The sequence below is a fragment of the Pseudonaja textilis genome, chromosome 9 (genome assembly GCF_049901715.1).
Source record: "Pseudonaja textilis isolate UNSWEBS1 chromosome 9, rPseTex1.2, whole genome shotgun sequence".
NCBI classification, from domain to species: Eukaryota; Metazoa; Chordata; class Lepidosauria; order Squamata; family Elapidae; genus Pseudonaja; species Pseudonaja textilis.
In genome coordinates, this window is record NC_141998.1 from 10624903 (window position 1) to 10644880 (window position 19978).

Sequence of the window (19978 nt, forward strand, 5' to 3'; positions counted from 1 at the left end):
TTCTCTCTCTCCTTTTTACCCCCTTGTCTCTCTACCTCTATTTCTCTCTTCTGTATTCCCCTTTTCTGTTGCTTTCCAGTATTATACTTATTTTTGAATTATTTTTCTTTTCTTTGGTTGTTTTTTTAAGTCTTAAATTCTCCATTCTCTTTCCCCCCTTTCCTTTTTCTTCCCCACATAAAATTACTTGTTCATTAAAGATGGCTTCTTCTTTGTCCCAGTCTTCTTGTTTTGCAGACGTTTCTTGTTGTTTCTCATAGTTCCAAATCTCCATTTCTAAGAATTGAAAAATAAAGCCAAAAGAACCCTTCCCTTCTTGTGCATCTTCTTTGTACTTTTTAAGTTCCATTTTCAATTCATCCAGAAGTGATGCCATTGTATAAATTTTTAACAACCACCCAATTGATTTTAGTCATTCAAATGTAATAACCAAGAATCCAAAGATCACCAAACAATCCAAATACACGCAAGCTGTTTCTTTTTGCTCTTTTTTTTCACTTTCTCTTCCTGGGGTTACTGTTTAGTTACAAAGTTTCAGTTAAAATGTATCTTTTAGAAGTCTTGTTGAAGTTTTACTGTAGATTTTTTTTAATTCCAGGCAGTCTCCTCCCTCTTTCCAGATCCTGCCCTTATTCTTTTTCTCTCCCTTCCTGCTTAAGAAAAAGAAAAAAATTTAATGTCCAGAAATCTTTATTATGCCTTTGGCATTTTGTTTTATTTTCAGCTTAATTGCCTATTGATGTCAAAGCGGATTTTTCCAATTTCTTATTTAAGTCTCTTAGTTGTCAGTATAGGGAAGGAGAGAGAAGAAAAAAAAAAAGCCAAACCTTTCCCTTTTCACTTTCCTTCGCTGCTTCCGACTCTTCTTTGGGAGTGATGTTATTTTTTGTAAGTTTAAATTCCTGGGTACCTTAGTTGTAGCTTTTACAATTTAACCCGGTCAGCCAAAACTTTCACTTCTTATCTTCCTCCTGCACATTCTTTTCCGGTCGAGTTCTTCTTTGTGGTGGCCATTTCTGATCACCTCTGCAACCGCCTTCGGGAAAGGGAGTAATGGCCAGCTGAGAGATGTGGCTCTCCTTGACCCTGCTGGTGGTCTCCCCCCTCTTCACCACCTCTACGGGGTGGCTTAGTCCCGAAACCAGCTGGCTTGAGGTGCTCCAGCGGCGAGCCCAGACAGAAACCATGCATGATCGTGGATTTCTGTCTGTTGCTGAAGAGACTTCAAACCGGAAGTCAAGAGGCAGCCTAATTCTTAATTAGATTATTCAGAAGTCAAATACATAACATTTCAAACTAATTCCTGGAAGCATTCAGTTAGCTAAAACAACACCTAGGATAAAATGGATTTTCAAATGAGCCTTTTTTAAAAGAAATGGTTTGCATAATAACAATTTACACTGCCCGTATTGACTAGATTTGCACATTATGTTAAATTATGGTTTACTGAATCATGGTTTGCCTTAAAAGCCATGATTTGTTGTGGGATGAATTCAGACATACTAAACTAAAGCTAAAAGCTTCATGTGATCTTAACAAAAGATGGTAGAGCCTTTTTGTCTGCAGAAGCATCTATGTTTTTCTTCCTTGGCTTCTCCTACTTAGAGACTCACAGTAAAATCCAAAAAAGTAGAGCAGATGGGCTAGATGGAGGAGTGATCTGGGATAAATGTTCTTCATATCTTCTTCAGCTACAGAATCCCATCATCCCCAGCCAGGAGTGATCTGCCTGACCTAATCCAGTATAAATCTGCTCCATATTCTGCATCTGAAGGCAGCTTTCTGACAACCCTTCATCCTCTGTCTTCCTCACTAAGCAAAATTTGCCCTTTCAGGTGTTTTCTATATTTCCAGCAAGGATATTTATAAAGGGAATTCAAGTGTGCACAAATTGTATCAGTTTTGCATTTCCTTCTTAAATGTACATCTCTGCTCTATTTGAGGTTGATGGTGGATTTTATTAAAAATTATCCATTTCCCCAGTTCAAGTTTTTATTAAAACTATAATTGCAGTAAGATTAGTTATGTGTAGCACTTTATTTCATCCCACAATGATTCACCCCAAAACTCATATAGCATGGTGTGTGAATTCTATCTACAAAGTGTTGTTTTCTTCCAGGTCTATCCATCTAGGCCAATCTTACATACATATTGTGTATCACTTCATTGAAAGATTTCTTGAGGGTTCAGACTGAAGGGCAGGTACTGAATTGAGAATTTGGGCAGGCAACATAAATTCTCTACTAATTCTCAAAGTATTTTCTTTAGATTCAAAATCACCTGCTGCACCTTTAGCAAATGTGCTAACACATATCTTTTAAGACAAATACCCTATTATACAGTACATTGTTTGGTCCAGACACCATATTATAATATTAGCCCCTATAAATGTCTGGTCTATCATAGTTGAAAATGGCATTCCAAAGCAACTTAAAGGGCATTATCTGCAAATGCCCAGCACTGAATGGCAGGTATGCAAAGTTTATCCCCTGTTCTTATGAGATATATGTGACATATATATGTGAACCCCACGATACACATCATCAAACATTTTCTACTGGGGGCTGAGATACTTTTCAGTTATCTCATTTTTCCTCCTCCCTAAAAAAAAAGATTGGGAGAAAGGGATTGGAAGAAGAGGTTGGAGAAGGTCATGAAGTCAACCATGATCAGTTCTGCCAAAAAGAATTACCACCAAAGAGAAACCAGATGTAACAAAACTCAAGCAGCAGCAGCAGCAGCAGCAGCAGCAGCAGCAGCAGCAGCAACAACAACAACAACAAATGTATAGGAGGAAGAGAAACATAAAAAAGAAGAAAGATAGGAAAATGTGGATCGGATGATGGTCAAGATCAAACTGAAGAAAAGCATGTCAGGCAGAAAATCCTCACAAACTAAAGGGTAAAACTAGCAATTCTGGGTGTGTTTTAGTGAGATAAACAAGCTAGTATCTTTATTTGCAAAACATGCCAAGTTAAGTTCTTGGGTATATTTTGGTACCAAAAATTCTCAGCTGATCCCTGAGAACTGAAGGAGTTAAGCTTGACCTCAATATTCTGTAGCTTCTAGGTTAGACTTCTTTAATCTGCTAAATGCAGATGGAAAACTGCTTAACATTGAGCTTGGGTTGCAATATATCTTTGGGACTGCAAAGTTAGATTAGACATTGTGATTGCATTGTCCTATTGCTTCTCCAGTTAAATTAGCTATTAAGAGTTTTGGATTGCCATAATGCACATTTTGTCATCTGGTTTGGAAGGCGCCTCCCACCCAAAAAACTATTGGGCTCATCTCAGAATTTTTTCACTCAAATTTATCTTTTACAAATGAGCAAAAGTTTCTTGCAAGTCCAAAGAGGAGAGTTGTGTACACTTTGAAAATGGTGTAGAAGAAAATGATAAGACTTTATAGGGAGATGTTGCTTCCTTGCTAATTGTTAAAGCAAGCACCCTTTTTTTCTAGGCTTCTGCGGAACTGAAAAAAAAAAGATGCTGCTGGTTTAATGAATCTGCTCATTAAAACATCTTATCTTTAATTCAGCCACTGCCTCTTTTTAATCTACTTTGAACATATGCCTTAAATAATAGATTTTCCTAGCTTCCATGAAAAAGATGAATAATCAGAATGAATTATTCCAGTTGCCACTTTAACCATGCACATCAAACAAAACTGGAGCTAATCCTTCTCTTATTTCCCCCCAAGAAATCCAGCTGATAACATCCTTAGATGGGGATGGAGAAGCAATAATGGAACAACTGTAAAAAAGCCAGGCAGAGTGAAAAAAATGTATTTTTTTAAAAAGCTGGAGTTTGACAAATTTGAATGCCGCTGTAAGCTTACATTCTTAGTATGGTGTTTTGTTACTCCATGAGAGTGTTGGAATACACAAACAATTTCTTCCCCACAAAAACATCTCACTCTTTCTGTAAAACACAGAAGCAGCATGTACGCTGAAAATATCAAGACAGCTTTCTGTCTCCATGCTTACACCAAGAATGTTATCTGTAAAGTTTATCCTGGTAATCTTGCTTATGCTCCCAAGATCCAGCTGCCATATTTGGAATTTGGAAGAATAGCGTCACTTTGGCCTGAAGTTCACCTGGTCCCTCTTATACAATTCAGTTTTCCCCCACCTCCTTTCCAAATGGTCTGTGCAAGGTTCTTCCTGCCCTATTTAGGATAGAAAAAGAACCTCATTTATTGCTTGTGGCTTTTTCTATTGTCTGAATAGTGCTGACTTTAAGCAACAGTTCTGAATCTTCCACTGGCAGAAAATGCTGACTTTTAGGTTTGGATGACCTCAGGAGTCAAGTGTTTCAACAAGCACAGGTCTCATATGGAGTCCATTGGTGTTTGGATCCATTTCAGGGGAGCTTGCAATTCCATCCTCATCCATCTTGAAGGAGGTGTTCCAGTTCCAGACAGTTTAAAGGTTTTTAAACCGTCTGAGACCTGAATATCTCCTTAAGTGTCAGCCAGTAGTGGCTCTACTAAAGCCATAGTTCCGGTCCTTGGAATGCATGAGGACCACTCCCAGGAATCAGCTTTCTGAAATATACGTGGAAAGCTTTCCCTTCATTTGCTGATGTCCTTTTTAGCCCACCCATCTCGTTTCTAGCCAATGCATAGTTGGCATCTATAGGAGAGTCTTATTACGCACATAGAGACGGGGATGGGGCTACTTTGACCTTTCAAATGTTCTTGAACAACGCTCAGCATCCATCATCATTGGCCATGCTGACTGGAGCTGCTACGAATCAAGATTTGACCTAATTTAGAGAGCCACAGCTTCCTTCACAAGGTGATAAATCCTACTTGTGGTCAGTTCAGGAAAGCATCAGCATGATCTGAAGCTTTGCTGGCCAATTGGAAATAGAAGAGAGCAGGACGTGGAGGTGGAGATGTGCAGATGTACACCTAGGACACAGTCAGCTGTGACTGATTAATAACCATCGATGCCTTGCAGAAAAAGAGGAGGACTTAGAGCCTGTACAAGGATTAAGGAGTTTGAGAGATCTGCAGCTGACTTGGACCAAAAGCGCAAGGCTTTTAGAAAAGGATACACAGTCTCAACCCCCCTGAGCATGTCTGGTAAGTTACATGAAAAAAGGAAACCAATACAGACCAGGTATCTGGGTCAATGTAGTTCTTTTTATTGTGTTTGTTCCTTCCAGCAAGTATCAGGTAATGATCAGTGCTGGGAGCTTCCTGTGCTGCTTAAGTACTTTCCGAGCTCGACACTGAGCTTGGGGTCTACTTACATTTGACCCCAGCACACTTTTCCTGTGACATCTTGTCCCCATGACAGCACTCTTGCCTTCACCCTAGCTCATGGATCATTAAGATGTGGTTGGCTCTCCTGACCTTAAAGTAGAATCTTCCCCTTATTCCAGCATCCTGGATGGACTTGGTCAATATTTAACATCTGTTCTGCTTTATTGCACTTTAGTTTGAAGATAAAGTAAGGGGATCCTAACAAGTGTGATGTTCTTGGGGAATGTTAGGCTAGCTAGATGGACCTGCTTCTCTGCTCATTGGCCAGCTTTTCTCAGCAATGCTACATTTTATTTCCTTCCATACTCAATTTTTCTTTCTATCATTTCTGCTTTTGACACCCACTTCCCCATAGGCTTCCAGTAAGCAGGGAGAAGACAACACACCTTCCCTCTTTTATCTGTGGAGGAGAGAGGAGTTGGCTCACACCTTTTCACACTACAGAGTCCATGAAAATAATAATAGTGCTTTCCCTCTTGTCAACTTCAATCCACCACTTCTTGAAGGACAGATAGTCCTCATTCAATGACCACCATTGGAACTGACAATTTGGTCATTAAAGAAGCAGAAGCCAAAACAGTGGTCATGAACTTACTTCAGCTTTCTTCTGCTTTATGGACCTGTTAAGATCATAAATGTGAGGATTGGTCACAAAGTTACTTTTTCATCAATGTCACAACTGCAAAAGTAGAAGGCAGTCACTAAACGAGGACTACTTGTAAGAATTTCTTTGCCCAAGAACTCATCAGTTTCAGTTTGCTGGTCCGACATGATCCACAGTTCCAAGTTACTGGTACTTTCAGTCATGACCGGATCTGCCCCCTTTCTACCTGGCCTGGTTCTTCCCTTCTGTTACATTATTTTAACTTGGGAAATGCCCAAGTAATGAAAACAAAGGAGTCAGGAAGAAGGTGAAAATGAGGGTCACCCATTTCTGCTGCCTTGGATCTTCTGGGCTGGTGACAATTGACAGGAGGCAACTGGAAAGCCCGAGTGGGAAACCCACACAGTAAGTGGTGCGCTATTCAAAAGTGACTCAGAACAGATGTCACAGAATGACAATCCTTAGAATAGAAAGCCAAAGTTGACTGCTAAAACAACTTTTATTACAAGATTACAGGAACAGAAATTTGTGGATCTAACTATGCTCTGCTCTTCCTTTATTTTTCACTAAAATAAGGAGGGTCAAGATTGAGATTCTTTCGCAAGTTACACTTTTTTCTTTGGATTCACATTTCTTTTCTCTGATTATGGTCCTGGATGTAGATCTTCTCCCTGTTCCTCAAGATTATTGCTGCCTCCCATTGCACAGCAACAGGATAGAGATGGGGTTTTCTTCTCACCAATATGATGTGTCACCTTAAGAATGAATGGATAATACATCTGCTCAGTTTTTGGGAGATACCCTCAGATGATTAGAAGCAAGAGGAGCATCCAATCTACTTGTTTTTCCAAGGGCAAGAGGGATCTCTCCAAGCTGTCCTTTCTGATAGGTATCTAGTAGGGGAAAAAATGACAATTTTGTTCATTGAGGATCCTACTTCCATTAAAGCAGCTGAGAAAGATGTTTCTTTCCAGAGTGGATGGTTGACCATGCCAGGGGTGGACTTCAAAAAATTTAGCAACCAGTATTCTGCCAGGTTGCTGGGTGGGTGTGGCCATGAGGGCATGGCCTGGCTGACCTCCTGCACCACCCTGTTTTTGCTCTCCCCAGGCTCCGGAGGCTCTCTGGAGACTGGAAACAGGTCTGTTTCTGGCCTTCTGGAACTTCCAGGAGACCCATTTTTTACCCTCTCTGAGTCTCCGCACAGACCCTACACTTACCTGCAGTCAAAAACAGACTGTGCAGGGACTCCTGGTAGGGGCAGGGCAGGGTGGGTGGGGCCAGCCAGGGTGGGATTTGCTGGTTCACTGAACTAGCCATAAAATTAACAACCGGTTCACCTGAATCAGTGCAAACTGGTAGCAGCCTACCCCTGGACCATGCACAATCCAGGGAGCGTCACCCGCACAAAATGGCATCAGCGTTGGTCTACATATGCATAAGCATTCCTTTATAGGATACCCTAAAATGTGTCATGATCTGATGACGCACCTAAGCTAAATAAATTTCCTCAAAAAGCCAAAGCTTCTCTCACATAGACCCAGAATCATTAAATGCCTTTCCAAGAGAAATTACCTGGCTTTGCCATTATTTGTCTTTCCAAAGGCAATCCTTCAGAATGTTCCTTCTCTTAGGAATTTTACTAATTGATTTACTAGGTCCCAACACTCATGTCTGGCAAATCACCCTCCCAAATGGAAAAATAACCTGAGGAGAGGGGAAAGTAAAGAGGATTGCTTAATTATTTCCCTTTCTAGCATTTGTTCCACAAAAAGTTCTCTCCTCTCCAATTGCATGTCCCTGCTCAGACAAAGTATCCCATAAGTTCTTTTTCTTTAGCAGTGGGAAGGGAGCCAAGGAGGAGCCTTTCCAACTAGAAAACACGCAGGAGAGAAAGGATTAAATTAGATTTCTTAACAAGCACGGAAAAGTTACTGCTCTGATTGTCTCCCTAGCTTATTAGGAATTGGCAGAAGAGAAATAAATTTGCGTCTTCCTAAATTTATTTATTAGACTTTATATGCCACTCCTTTCCAGGGGGACTTTGGTCACTTTATATTCCTTTCTTTTAACAGGAACAAAGAGATGGTAAAGAGGTGATAGAGACTAGATAGATAGATAGATAGATATTAGAAATAGATAGATAGATGATAGATAGATAGATAGATAGATAGATAGATAGATAGATAGATAGATAGATAGATAGATAGATAGATAGAGTAGACAGACAGACAGACAGACTAGCCAGAGGCAAATGCATATGCAAACATAACATAGAACTGAGGCTCCCAATATACAACAGATGCCTTCCCAAAGTTTCCTTAAAAAGTCAGGTTCTGCTGCTGTCCTCCTAAAACCAAAAGCATTATTTTTCATAGCATTCTGGAGAGTCCGGTCTCTTCAGCTCACGGCCTGCTTTCTGTACTGGATTGAAAAAAGAAGCAGAGGATTCCCATCTCTTTCACTCATTTGTCTCTATCTACTTCCTTCCACTTCTGACTATCTAGTGAGTAGTTGTTTGTTTTTTTACATTTTTCTGAGAATAGCCAAGGCTCTCCTCTGTAGCCAGTTTTTAATTGCTGCTGCAACTGCTGCAGCTGCTACCCTAAGGAGTTTTTAGACTTCTTTATGATATGTTGAATGTTTTGCATTTCACTTTTTATTTTGCTTTTCAGTTTTAGTTCAAATGTGTGCCTGTGTGCATGTGTGAGTGCCTCCAAATCAGTGTTGACTCCTAGAGCTCCCTGCAGTTTCCTAGAAAAGATTTTAGAAGCAGATACCTTCTTCCTACAGCTGAGAGAGAAGTCCTGGTCCAAGGTCCCCCAGCTGGCTTCATGTCTAAGGCAGAACTCAAACTCAGTCTCCTGGTTTCTAGGCTGGTGACTTAACCGCTACTCAAACTGGCTTACATTAATCTTAATGTTTAACTGAACAAAGGAATATAAATGAGAATAAGCAAATAAAGATTGGGGAGAGATTGAGTCTGGATTAACTGTTCTTCTTTTTCCTTTTGTAGCTTCAGGTGCAGATTTTTGAATAGAAAGTAATAGGCCCTTCCTGGATATTTAGTCTTTATTTGGTCCTTAATGAATGCCTTCACTAGGCAAAGAGGGTTAATAAATAAAAGGCTCAGATTCCACTGATTGGATTTGCCTAGGTGTCCTGTTTTAAGAAATAGCCTTCTCTTGTGTTAGAACTTCTCTTGTGTCAGTATGCCTCCCCACTTCTGTTGACTTGTGCTGCTTTGGCATGATGCCTTTGGAGGCTGGATTTCTCCTTCCTTTGTTGGCTCCCCGATTCTATGTCTCCAAAGGTATGTCAACATTTAGCCAGAATAAGTTGAAGTCAAGTGTGAGTCGCTTCTTCAATTGCTGTTTTTGGCTGGATTCACTCGCTTGTGAAAGGGAGAAAACAAGTCTCCACTTTGTTTCCGTTGTCTGCTAAGAAGCTCAGAAGAACCAGTTTTGCACACTTTCTGATTGATTCCTGACCTGTCTGCATGTTTACCTTCATGAAACCTAAGCTTGGGATTGTTTGTCGCTGGGAGACTAAATTGGTGAGTTTTTGGCCCTTCAGCCCTTGATAAAATTGCTAGTCAATGACAAATTCTTCCCATCCTACATATAAATTATTTCGTTATTTCTCCTTTCATTTCAGGGCAACCAGATCTCTGCTGTGGTGGCCTCACTTCTTAATTTTTGGCTCGGCCTGTTTGGTTTCTCAGATAATACTCACTGATTTCACATTTTTCTTAACTTCTTTGGCTCTTCCAAAGAGGAAAAAAAAAAAGCAGCAAGTGTTAGTCCCACTTCAGCTCTTTTTCATATTTCCAGTTGGGATCTATTGCAGTCCCTTTAGAAGAATTGAACAAGATAGATATCCCAGAGGTGAATCTGTTGATGTAGGAGGGACAGAAGTATTATTTTGAATTTTCTCAATTTTCAGTGCATACTGTTTATATTATGCCAATCCTGTGCTAGTTACTATGCCGTTCTGAGCATTCAGAGTTCCTGCCAGGTTTTAAGATGGATCTGTCACTGAAATGTATAAGCCCTTTGTTAGTAGTCAACAGTAAATCACTACATGATTAGATGCTTGACAAGTATGAAATTGATTCGGGTATTTCAAAATGTGCACACTTTAATATATCTCTGGAACAAAGCACAGCAAAATAGAACTGGCATCCTCAAACAATCTGAAAGGAACTTTTTCCAAAAGACAACTGGAATTCCTTAGGTTTTTTTTTTTCTTTAAAAATATTTTGCTTCTCATCCCAGAAGCTTCTTCAGTTCTGATGAAAAGCAAACGTTTCCAAAGGAAAGAAATTAAAGTCGAATTGTCTTTTGGAAAAAGCACCTTTGGGACAAATATGACTTGGGTGATTGAGAATCTCCACAAACATCCTCAAACTAGCTACAGGATTTAAGAAGGTAAAAAATGGTTGAGGACATTCTTGAAAACAGTTGCATCTCTGTGAGAGGAGGAATATAAATGAGGCAGAGATGAGGAGCCATTTGTTCAATCGCTGGTTCTAATTAACATGGTCAATATCACGGTAATATCACAGTATGATGGGAGACTTAATTCAAGTGAGTAGCATTATTCCAGGATTCAATGTAGATTGTACTCCTTCCTGAAGATGCTAGAGATTTAACCTGGATGATGAAATCTGAAACCAGAGGCTACAGTCTCCTTCTTTTTCTATCATGGTGGTGATAAAGAAGGGGATTTTTTTTCAAGATTGCCTTTGATATGGTTTAACAAGAATCCAGAAGCCTCTCTCTTCTTAAGATTCAGATTAACAGAGTTGGAAGGGACCTTGTAGATCATCTAGTCCAACCCCCCATCCAAGCAGGAGACCCTACACCATTTCTGACAAATGGCAGTCCAATCTCTTCTTGAAAGCCTCAAGAGATGAAGCTCCCACAACTTCCAAAGCAACGTCAGTTCCCTCGGTTGATTGCTCTCACTGTCTTCTTATTTCCAAGTTGAATCTCCCTTTGTACAGTTGGTTTTTTTTTTAATAAGAGTTCCTTCCCTCCTGAGATCAAACACATACACAAAAGAATATCCCAGATTGCTGATTCACCATGGGAAGAAAATAGAGAAGGAATTTTATTGCCCCTTTTCTTTTTCTAGCAGAGCATTGCTGTCTTCAGTACCCATATGTCTGGCAGAAATTTAACACGTGTAGTGCATCTTGATTTTTTTTTAAATTGGTCTCTCATCATTAGTAGTTGGATTTAGATCCCCACAAGGTTCATGCCATTGGAACATTAGCCTGCCTGTTGTTCAACAGACTGGCCAACCAACAATCCTTCTTCATTGAAAGTAGCTCTTGAAAGGTCCTTTGCGCGCTCATTTGAACCTTGAGCTACAAATATTCTCCTTTAAAGAGTAGTTTGCACACACATGTTCAAAAAAAAATGTGCAGAAGATGCCAAATACAATATTTGCCAAGTCCACTTAATGATTGGGTAATGATAGAGGAGAAAATCTCAGACACTGTGGGTGTGCCACCAGTTGGAATCAATGCTAGGTTGGAATCAACACTAAGTTGGAATTGACACTGGATCTCCAATATGACATTACCTACTTTTACTTTATCGTTCAGAACTGTTAATTTTTAAAGAATAGCCAGCTATCTTGTTGCAAAGTAAAGTAAAGCACCGCCCTCAGATATAACCTGCATTTCTAACAGGAAGTCCAGAAATGAGTTACAATGAATGCCACTGAAACACAGGTAGTCCTTGACTTATACCATTTTCATTTAGTGAATGTTCAAAGTTACATCCCTGAAAAAAGTTATTTATGACCACTTTTCACATATGACCATTGCAGCATCCTTGTGGTCACGTGATTTACATTCAGATGCTTGACAACTGACTCACATTTATGACAGTTGCAGTGCCCTGGGGTCATGGGATCTCCTTTTGCGATCTTCTGACAAGGAAAGTCAATGAGAAAACCAGATTCACTTAACAAATGTGTTACTAATTAAGAAATGTGGCAAGATAAGTCATAAAATGGGGCATTTAACAAATTTCTCACTTAGCAACATAAATTTTGGGCTCAGATGTAGTTGTAAGTTGAGGACTAGCTGTATGGCTGTAAATGCTTACCTGAATCCATGACGATTCAATCTGAGCCATTTGTTTTGACTGCTAGTCCAGGGACAGTGAAGAGGTCACTAATCCTCCAGACCAGCTCTGTTTCCTGTATGGTTGATCCACCGCAAAAGCCAGAACTTTGAAGCCAGCTAAAGTAGAGCTTCACATCCTTTTCCCCATTTCCTTACTTCTCCATTTTTAAATGTTCATATATTTATACATCTGGGAAACAATTACCCAGGATATTTTGTGTATATCTTAGGTAGCCCCCATTGTTGTCCCCTCCCCGATTTAATAAGTGGCCATCATGATGATCCAATGGGTGAAATTCCATCATTTTATTGTCTTCTGGCTGGTTCATTGATAATATTTTGCCTGCTGAAGACAGTGGTCTCAACCAAGTTTCAGTAATGTCAAACAAATAGAATGTCAGAAGTAGGTTGAAACTCTTGATTTATGATAAGCCATTATTTAGATGGTATGAAGTTGCCTTGGTTGTTTAAACCCAGCAAACTGTGGTTAATGAGGTCTTAGCAGATATAAAATTCAGATGTTGACTTGTTTTATTCATTGCACAAAACTTGTACAACTTTTACATTATTATGGCTGAGTTCATACAACATACTTGGGCATAAACATTTGGTTATGGAGCACAATTATTGGTCTCAGATAAAACACCAAGTCAAAACCAAATAAACCATGTTATGGATTAAGCCATATTTTTTACAAAAAAAGCAGTGCAGCCTTGCAAATCATCCTGGTTATTTATCCACCATGACTCTATCTCTAACCAACATGGAATGTTAGAAGTTATAGTCCAAAATGTCCAGAAGGCGTTTAATTAGAGAAAGCTACTGTAAATTAAGACCAAAATAGCTAAGATATCATTAAGTTTGTGAAAGTTGTAGAGATAAACAGTTCAAATTGAGAACTACCAGCTATATTCCAGCTCCTTCACTTTTACTTACATGGAACTAGGGTGGGCAACAAACTGAGGACTGCAGCAGTCTCCAACAGTGGACAGAATGGGTCATTTTTTCCCCACCTGTTTTGTCTTTGTTTTAAAAGGAGGCACTGAAGGCTGGGCGGACTGAAGAAGCTTTTTGGATGAGAAGGGAAACATTTTCAAGGAAAAACCAAAAAAAACCCAGTTGCCTTTTGAAAAAACACCTTTGAGACAACCATGACCTGGATGACTGAGAATCTCCATAGACAAATGTATAGGGCTGCATCTTCAGACGTTTGCCACCTTAATAACAAAACAAAAATCCCGCAGCACTTAAAAAACAAATGTATTTGGGCAAAGACTTCTTGTAGCATCATGAACAAAATGGACAATGTAACAACATGGACTATCCATGGCATGCCACCTTTCAAATGGTTATACACTTTCCTTAAGTGCTGATGGAATCTGACAAGCTACTGACGCTCAAAGCTTTAGTTGGTTGCCCACATCTGACAAAACAATTTATTTAATTTGTTGTCAGCATTAAATTCTGGAATTGGAGCACAGTTTTCTATTTCAGCCTCATTTGTAAGATCGGAATTAATTTCTTTTAGTTTTCTCCCAAGCATAAAAACGATTTGCTTTATTTCCTTTACTTTAATTGGAAAAGTTGTTCTAGCTTGAAGACTCAATTACAAGTTGTCTCTTGCTGCCCCCTGCTGGACTGAGTTGTCATACATGTTACTGGAAGAAAGTGCCTAGAAGTATACTTAATATTCTAACAACCAATATGCCATTACCATATTTTGACATAGAAGGGGTATCATAGTAACCAGAAAAAAAGTTTTTGTGCTCTCCCTCTGCAAACCCAAGAACGTGAAGAGTGGTGGAACATTTGTTTTTTTATTCACCCCTGACCCTGCAGCTGCTGTTGAACTATAATTCTCAACACCTAAGCCAGAATGGACTATAGTGTTGGGAATTGTAATTCATTAATAACCAGAGAGTCCCTAGTATTTTTTTCTTTCCATTCAATTGTGTTCAGTTTCTGGAGACTGCCTGAACAATTCCATATAATTTTCTTGAAAGGTTTTTCAGAACTAGTTTGCCATTATCTTTTTCCTAGGGCTGAAAAAATTGGCTGGCACAAGGTCACTCAAGTGGCTTTGTGCCCAAAACTCAAAGACTCCCAGATTCTAGCTTGATGTCTTAACCACGACTACCAACCCCCCAAATCAATACATTCTTCAGAAGAACAGGACACCTGATGACGGTAGATGCTGCTGAACTACATTGCAGACTCTTGCACCACTAGCTATGCCGGTTGAGGCTCCTGGGAAGTGCAGTTTAATAGCACCTGGGAAATTAGGGCTTTCCAACTCAGCACATAGAAACCTGCATGAAATAGCAAGCAAATGAGGCTCATCCTGACAATATTAGGGCCAAACGCTGCCAAACAGAGATTAACTTGTAAACCAAGCAAATTTTAAGCAGTTTCCTTCATGCTATTGAGTTTATGTTAAAAAAAGAGGAAGTAAAGTTACACAACTTTATGGAGAGGTAATTTAAAGCTACCGGCTTGTAACACCTGGGGTGTGGCTCCACATCTTAGAACAGAAAAAAGGTGGAGCATAAAAGCAGTTTTACGTAAAACTGCCCAAGTTTTTAATGCTCTATTAATTCTGTAAGTAGCTTGCTATGGCTGATATATTGTTAAGGGTGTGGTTTTCTAAAATATTGTTTATATGTTTGCTGTAGCTTGGTTTGTGTTATATGTCAATCCCTTCCAAAGAAATTATTCTATGAGATAATATTAGGAATATATTCAATGCACCATTTGGTGAAGAACTATGGTTATGTTTGTTTGGATTTGTTTAGCAATTCATGGGCTGTATATGTTAAGAGTGAGAGTATGCATGGTATTAGTATCCTAAATTTATGCTTGTTTACATTTAAAAGTGTCTTATTTTTCTGTACTTCCTACCCTGGACCCTAAATAACTTTCTGTAGTATTTTGCTTGGCCTCAGCTGTGTTCATATGACATACTGACCCATATTGAACATTTCCAATTAGTGAATGTTGTACAAACCCACTTTTTGCACAGTAAGCTCATAGTTCAGTGTGTGGCATGAATTTAGAAATAGAAAACACTTTTATTTAATTGTAGGTTGTCATGCAAATTCAGAACAGAGGGTTTTTTGCACTTTTACTGCAGTCTTCTTCAATGAGGCTTTTTTCTTCTCCCTTGAAAAGCAGTTTAGAAAACAAAGTGCTGTGAAATCTGAGCGCTACTAAAAATAAGATGAAAACTTTATTTCTGGTAACTATGATACCCCTTCTATATCAAAATATGGTAACATCTGTTAGGATATTAAGTATATACAGTATGTCTAGGCACTTTAAAACACTCCTTGGCATTGCTACTCACTGGCTATACTCTTGTAATATATTTTATTGGATTATTGGATTAGCTCATTACTGAATCAACACAGCACCAGGGTCACATAATATGGTTTGGAAGACCAAAAGAGGATCCAGTAGGTTGCATTTGGACAATATGTTGAGCTGGATTAGTGCTAATTTTGTTTCAGTGTGTGATTGTGTGTCTTAGCATGTCCTAAGTACTTAGTTTTTGATTCACAATTCAAGGTGTTTTGAGAACTCACAAAGTGGGTGAATTCAGTACCATGCTTCACAGCATAAGGTAGTGCTTGACTTACAACAGTTCATTTAATGACCGTTCAAAGTTACAATGGCACTGAAAAAAGTGACATAACCATTTTTCATACTTATGGCCATTGCAGCATCCCTATGGCCACATGATTTACATTGGGATGCTTGACAGCTACTCACATTTATGACAGTTGCAGTGTCACAGAATTATGTGATCCCCTTTTGTGACCTCCTGAGAAGCAAAGTCATTAGAGAAACCAGGTTCACTTAATGAGAGTGTTACTCATTTAAGAACTGCAGGGATTCAACTTAAACGTGGTGAGAAAAATCATAAAACAGGGCAAATTCACCCAATACATTTCTCACTTAGCAACACAAATTTTGGGCTCAATCATGGTCATAAGTTGAGGACAATCTGTAATATGAATAGGTAACAAACTGATTCTTAAATAAACAAACTGGATTGGTTTTGCACAACTTTGTCTCCCAGACAATCCAGGTTAAAACTAGAGATGGTTGGCATTTTGTCTGAATGCAGCTACTAATCAACTGTAAACAGTTGTGATCTTTACAATAGGTTTTTAAGGTAGCAAATGCAAGTAGTTTCTACTCCTCTGGTGATGAGGCCCACTTATCAATTACTAAGCAAGTAAGCAAACATCTAGGTTCAAAGTGGTAGAGACACAGACTGGATTCATACTGATATAATGTGCGTTGCTGATTCTGGCTTAGAAACCGTTTGAATCCATTCATTGTGGTAGCAGAGAACAGTTTCTGCTTTAATCCAATATGATGAATGCACTTATGTATGGCTTATTTATGAACCAGGTTAAATGAACCATGGATCATTGCCTCAGATGACTTTCTTTCACCAAAGCTTTCCAATTTCACAAAAGAAATGAAGCAAGTGCCTATTGGGTCTTTAATTGTCAGCTCTCAGCCAGTGCTGCAGATCTTCAATTACAACTTGCCAGTTGCTGGCCAAGCAATCATTGGCTAGCTATTAGGCATTAACAGGGAGGGTCAGCACTCGATTTCACACCACAAAACTGAACCAAAGGTAAATTGCAAAAACGCTTGCCTGCTTTCCCTTGGTGGCATATCTCCTGCCAAGTCAATTCTGTATCTGTCAATCCCTCTACAGAGCCATGCCATCCACCCCCAGGGTGGAATGCTGGTGAGGTGGGCATTCTCTCCAGCAGCTGCAGAAACTATCCCAGGAAAGTTTACTTTTGAACAACACAAGCTGTTTGCAAATAGAAGTTTGCAATTGCATTAATGGACCACCAGGGGGCTCAGTACCCTTTGTAAGTGGACTGGAATTTACATTTTGAATGCAATGTGTGAAGCTGATATGATAATGCAGCTATTATTCTGCAAGAAGAATAAGCAGCCCTGAAAATGGAATGAATCTGCATAATACATTGGAAATACGTGCTACAGATATGCAAAGTGAGGTTGCTCTGATGAGGCCCTCTCTCTTCCGGGTGCCTCTGGTGAGGGTCAGTCTACCTCAATCAGCCTGCCACTTTGGTGAATAGGGCTTTTGAGCAAGCCTGGGACCTACTTTACTCAAACATCAAAGCATTTTGAAGAGGCACTTCAACCAAAGACTTCAAAGCTCTGTACACCCTGTTATTTACCCAAGAGAGCTTGGGGAATGAATAGTGCAAAAGTTGATAACATTAATCAACCTGTTTTCCTCCAGATATGTTGGGACCTTCTTAAATTCTCCTGGAGTTCTGAAGTTATCGTACTCTGATAATTTCAGATCTTCTCCACCTTGACATTGTTGGCCCTTCTTATTCCAGATTCACCTAAACAAGATGACTTCGCTTTCCTCAAATTCAAATTCATCTTCTGCTGAAGGAAATCATGTCTCTCTCTTGTGGGGTAAGAATTGTTGGCGGCTAGTAAAATGAACGCCATTTTATTATTAAATCTTGGGGCTGTTTAAAAATGAATTGAGATTATTGGTAGCCAAGCCACTAGATTAGACTGGTCAAATCCCTTCCTCACTATTATCCATTTGGAGCATCTCAGATCATCTCAGGCTACACTGCAGAAATGCAGCAACCAAATACTGATGCAATTTCCCCCCTCTTTTTTCTCCCCAAAAGAGATAAAGATAAATAATTTCATAATATCTCATATCTCCCTTTGGCAATTTACTGAAGTATAAGAATTCTGAAAGACTGCAGAATATTGTAGAATTACTGACCTCAGTCATCTTTTAACTAAGATGGGTGGTGTTGGATCCGGGATCGGGTCACAAAAGAGGCGAGACGCAAGTGAACATTCAGCTCTTTTTATTCAGCTCTAGTTATGGACAAAGTAACTGTGTAAAACCGCTTGGCTTTATACTGCCGGCGCGGCTCGGCGGCCAATGGCAGCGCTGAATTTCCGCGATCGGCTCGGCCAATCGCGGGAGATTCGTGGCGCTCCAATCACGGCCCGGCAGTCAGCCAATCGGGCTTCAGTTCAGGCGGGCCAATCGGGTGCGGGTTTCTCTGCGAATGCTAATACAGAACACCCCTCCCTCATGGTTTCGTCTGACGCTGTGTTGTGACGTAGTCGCGCAGGTAGGCGGGGCTACGGGTTTGCCTAGTTGACTTGCGCGGTTCAGTCTGTGTGAGGTCGCTGGCCGGTTCGGGCGGGCTCCGCGTCGCTCTCCACTCCGCTGATGGAACCGCCTGGTGAGGTGGGCCAGGCCTGACGCCGCAACTCCCGTCCGGGTCTCCTGGGTCGGTCGAGTTGTGGCCCTGGCTGCTCTCGCTCGGTCTTTCCGGGTTGGTGGAGCTGGCCTGGCTGTACCTCTCAGGTGAAGAACCCGTCTGCGACGCGTCGAGGTCTGTAGGTAAGTCTGGTTGGTTTGTTTGGTCGTTGCTGTCATTAGGTGGGTGGTGTCCAGCTTGCGCTGGGGTGTGTGTCCCGGTTGGTTCTGGTCTATTGTTGGCTTCTAGGTTGGTGGTTGAGGCTTCCCTTCCCTCTCTCCTCTCTTGGGCAGTCGTTGTCGCTGGGTCGCTGGGGGTGTTGTAGGCTAGTCTGGACCGTAGCTGGTCGATGTGCCGCTTCCAGCTTCTTCCGTCTGTAGTTTGTAGCCTGTATGATCGGGGTCCCGTTACCTGCGTTATTTGTGCGGGCACCCAGAGAGGTCTCCGTGAAGTTTTTGCGTAGACGGCATCCCGATGTTGAATGACCGGTACCGGCTGGAAGAGTCCGGGGTCTTTCTGGGTTGTAGGTGGGGTGTAGGCGGTCTAATGGGGATCGTAGTTTCCTCCCCATCAGTAGTTCTGCCGGGCTCTTGTTCGTTGTTGTGCTCGGCGTGATGTGTTGAATGAACAGTAGTTTGTTTATTTTTCTTGGATGTCGCGGTTTCGATTTTCTGAATGGCCTTTTTGTGTATTGGACCATTCGTTCCGCCCTACCATTCGCCGCCGGATGAGCCGTCGAGGTTAGGGCGTGTCTGATGCCCCGCTCGGCCAGGTACTTCTCAAACGGTATTGCCGTGAACTGGGGCCCGTTGTCCGACACTATGACGTCCGGTAACCCGTGCGTTGCGAAGAGTTTGTTGAGTTTGTCGATGACCGCCTCCGTTGTTGTTGTTCTCATGGTGCTTACTTCCAACCAGTTGGAGTAAGCGTCTACGGTGATGAGGAATGTATACCCCTTGGTTGGTCCGGCGAAGTCTATGTGCAACGCGACCATGGTCCTCTCGGGGTTTCCCACTCCCGGATTGGAGCGGCGGGGGTTGGCTCTTGACTCTTGGCACTTTCTGCACCCGCGACCCAAGTTTCTATTTGTTTGTCCATCCCTGGCCACCAAGCGTAGCTCCTGGCCAGGGCTTTCATCTTGACGATCCCGGGTGTCCCTCGTGCAGCAATGTCAACACTCTGTCTCGCAGTGCTTCCGGTATGACTACCGGTCACCCCAGAGAATGCAGCCCTTTTGTGAGAACAGCTCAGTTTGGCGGTTTCTGAAGGGTTTAAAATATTCGTTGCCTTCATCTTCTGGCCATCCCGCTCTACCCAGCTCAGTATCCGCGCCAGCCGTTTGTCTTTATTTGTTTCATGGGCAATGTCTGGCGCGGTTAAGAGCGGGCATGGCATGGTCTCGATCTGCAGAGTCGTGCGTTGTGGGTGCTGGGTCGTCATCTCGTCCGGTAGTGGTGCCCGGCTTAGTGCGTCCGCGTGTAGGATTGCCTTACCGGGTCGGTGTGAGAGTTCGTAGGAGTATGCTGCGAGGAATTCGGACCACCTTGTCATCCGGGCGATAGGATGTTTGGGGTGGCCTTGTTCCCTGCGAGTATTCGAGCAGGGGCTTGTGGTCCGTTATGATTGAGAAGTTCCTGCCGTAAAGGTATTCGTGGA

General features: G+C 41.2%; 1 protein-coding gene and 1 long non-coding RNA gene across 6 annotated transcripts in view; one reads left to right on the forward strand and one right to left on the reverse strand.

Moving 5' to 3' along the window:
* On the reverse strand, window positions 1-8783 carry LOC148125030 (uncharacterized). Its single transcript, XR_015744664.1, has 2 exons — window positions 8659-8783; window positions 1-1333 (listed from the first exon to the last, which is right to left on the reverse strand). It is a non-coding gene; the product is annotated as an uncharacterized LOC148125030 (long non-coding RNA).
* LOC113447202 (nucleoplasmin-like) overlaps window positions 7749-19978 on the forward strand; it is a 22513-nt gene continuing 10283 nt past the window's right edge. The window contains exons 1-3 of one of the 5 annotated variants that reach the window (XM_087938908.1): window positions 7749-8384; window positions 9324-9434; window positions 17420-17501. In XM_087938908.1, the coding sequence (XP_087795034.1) occupies window positions 9378-9434; window positions 17420-17501 (139 nt within the window). In that variant the 5' untranslated portion in view covers window positions 7749-8384; window positions 9324-9377. Of the gene's footprint in view, window positions 9435-17419; window positions 17502-19978 lie in introns of all 5 variants that reach the window. The other 4 variants (XM_087938907.1, XM_026717244.2, XM_087938912.1 and 1 more) reach the window with 4 other exon arrangements.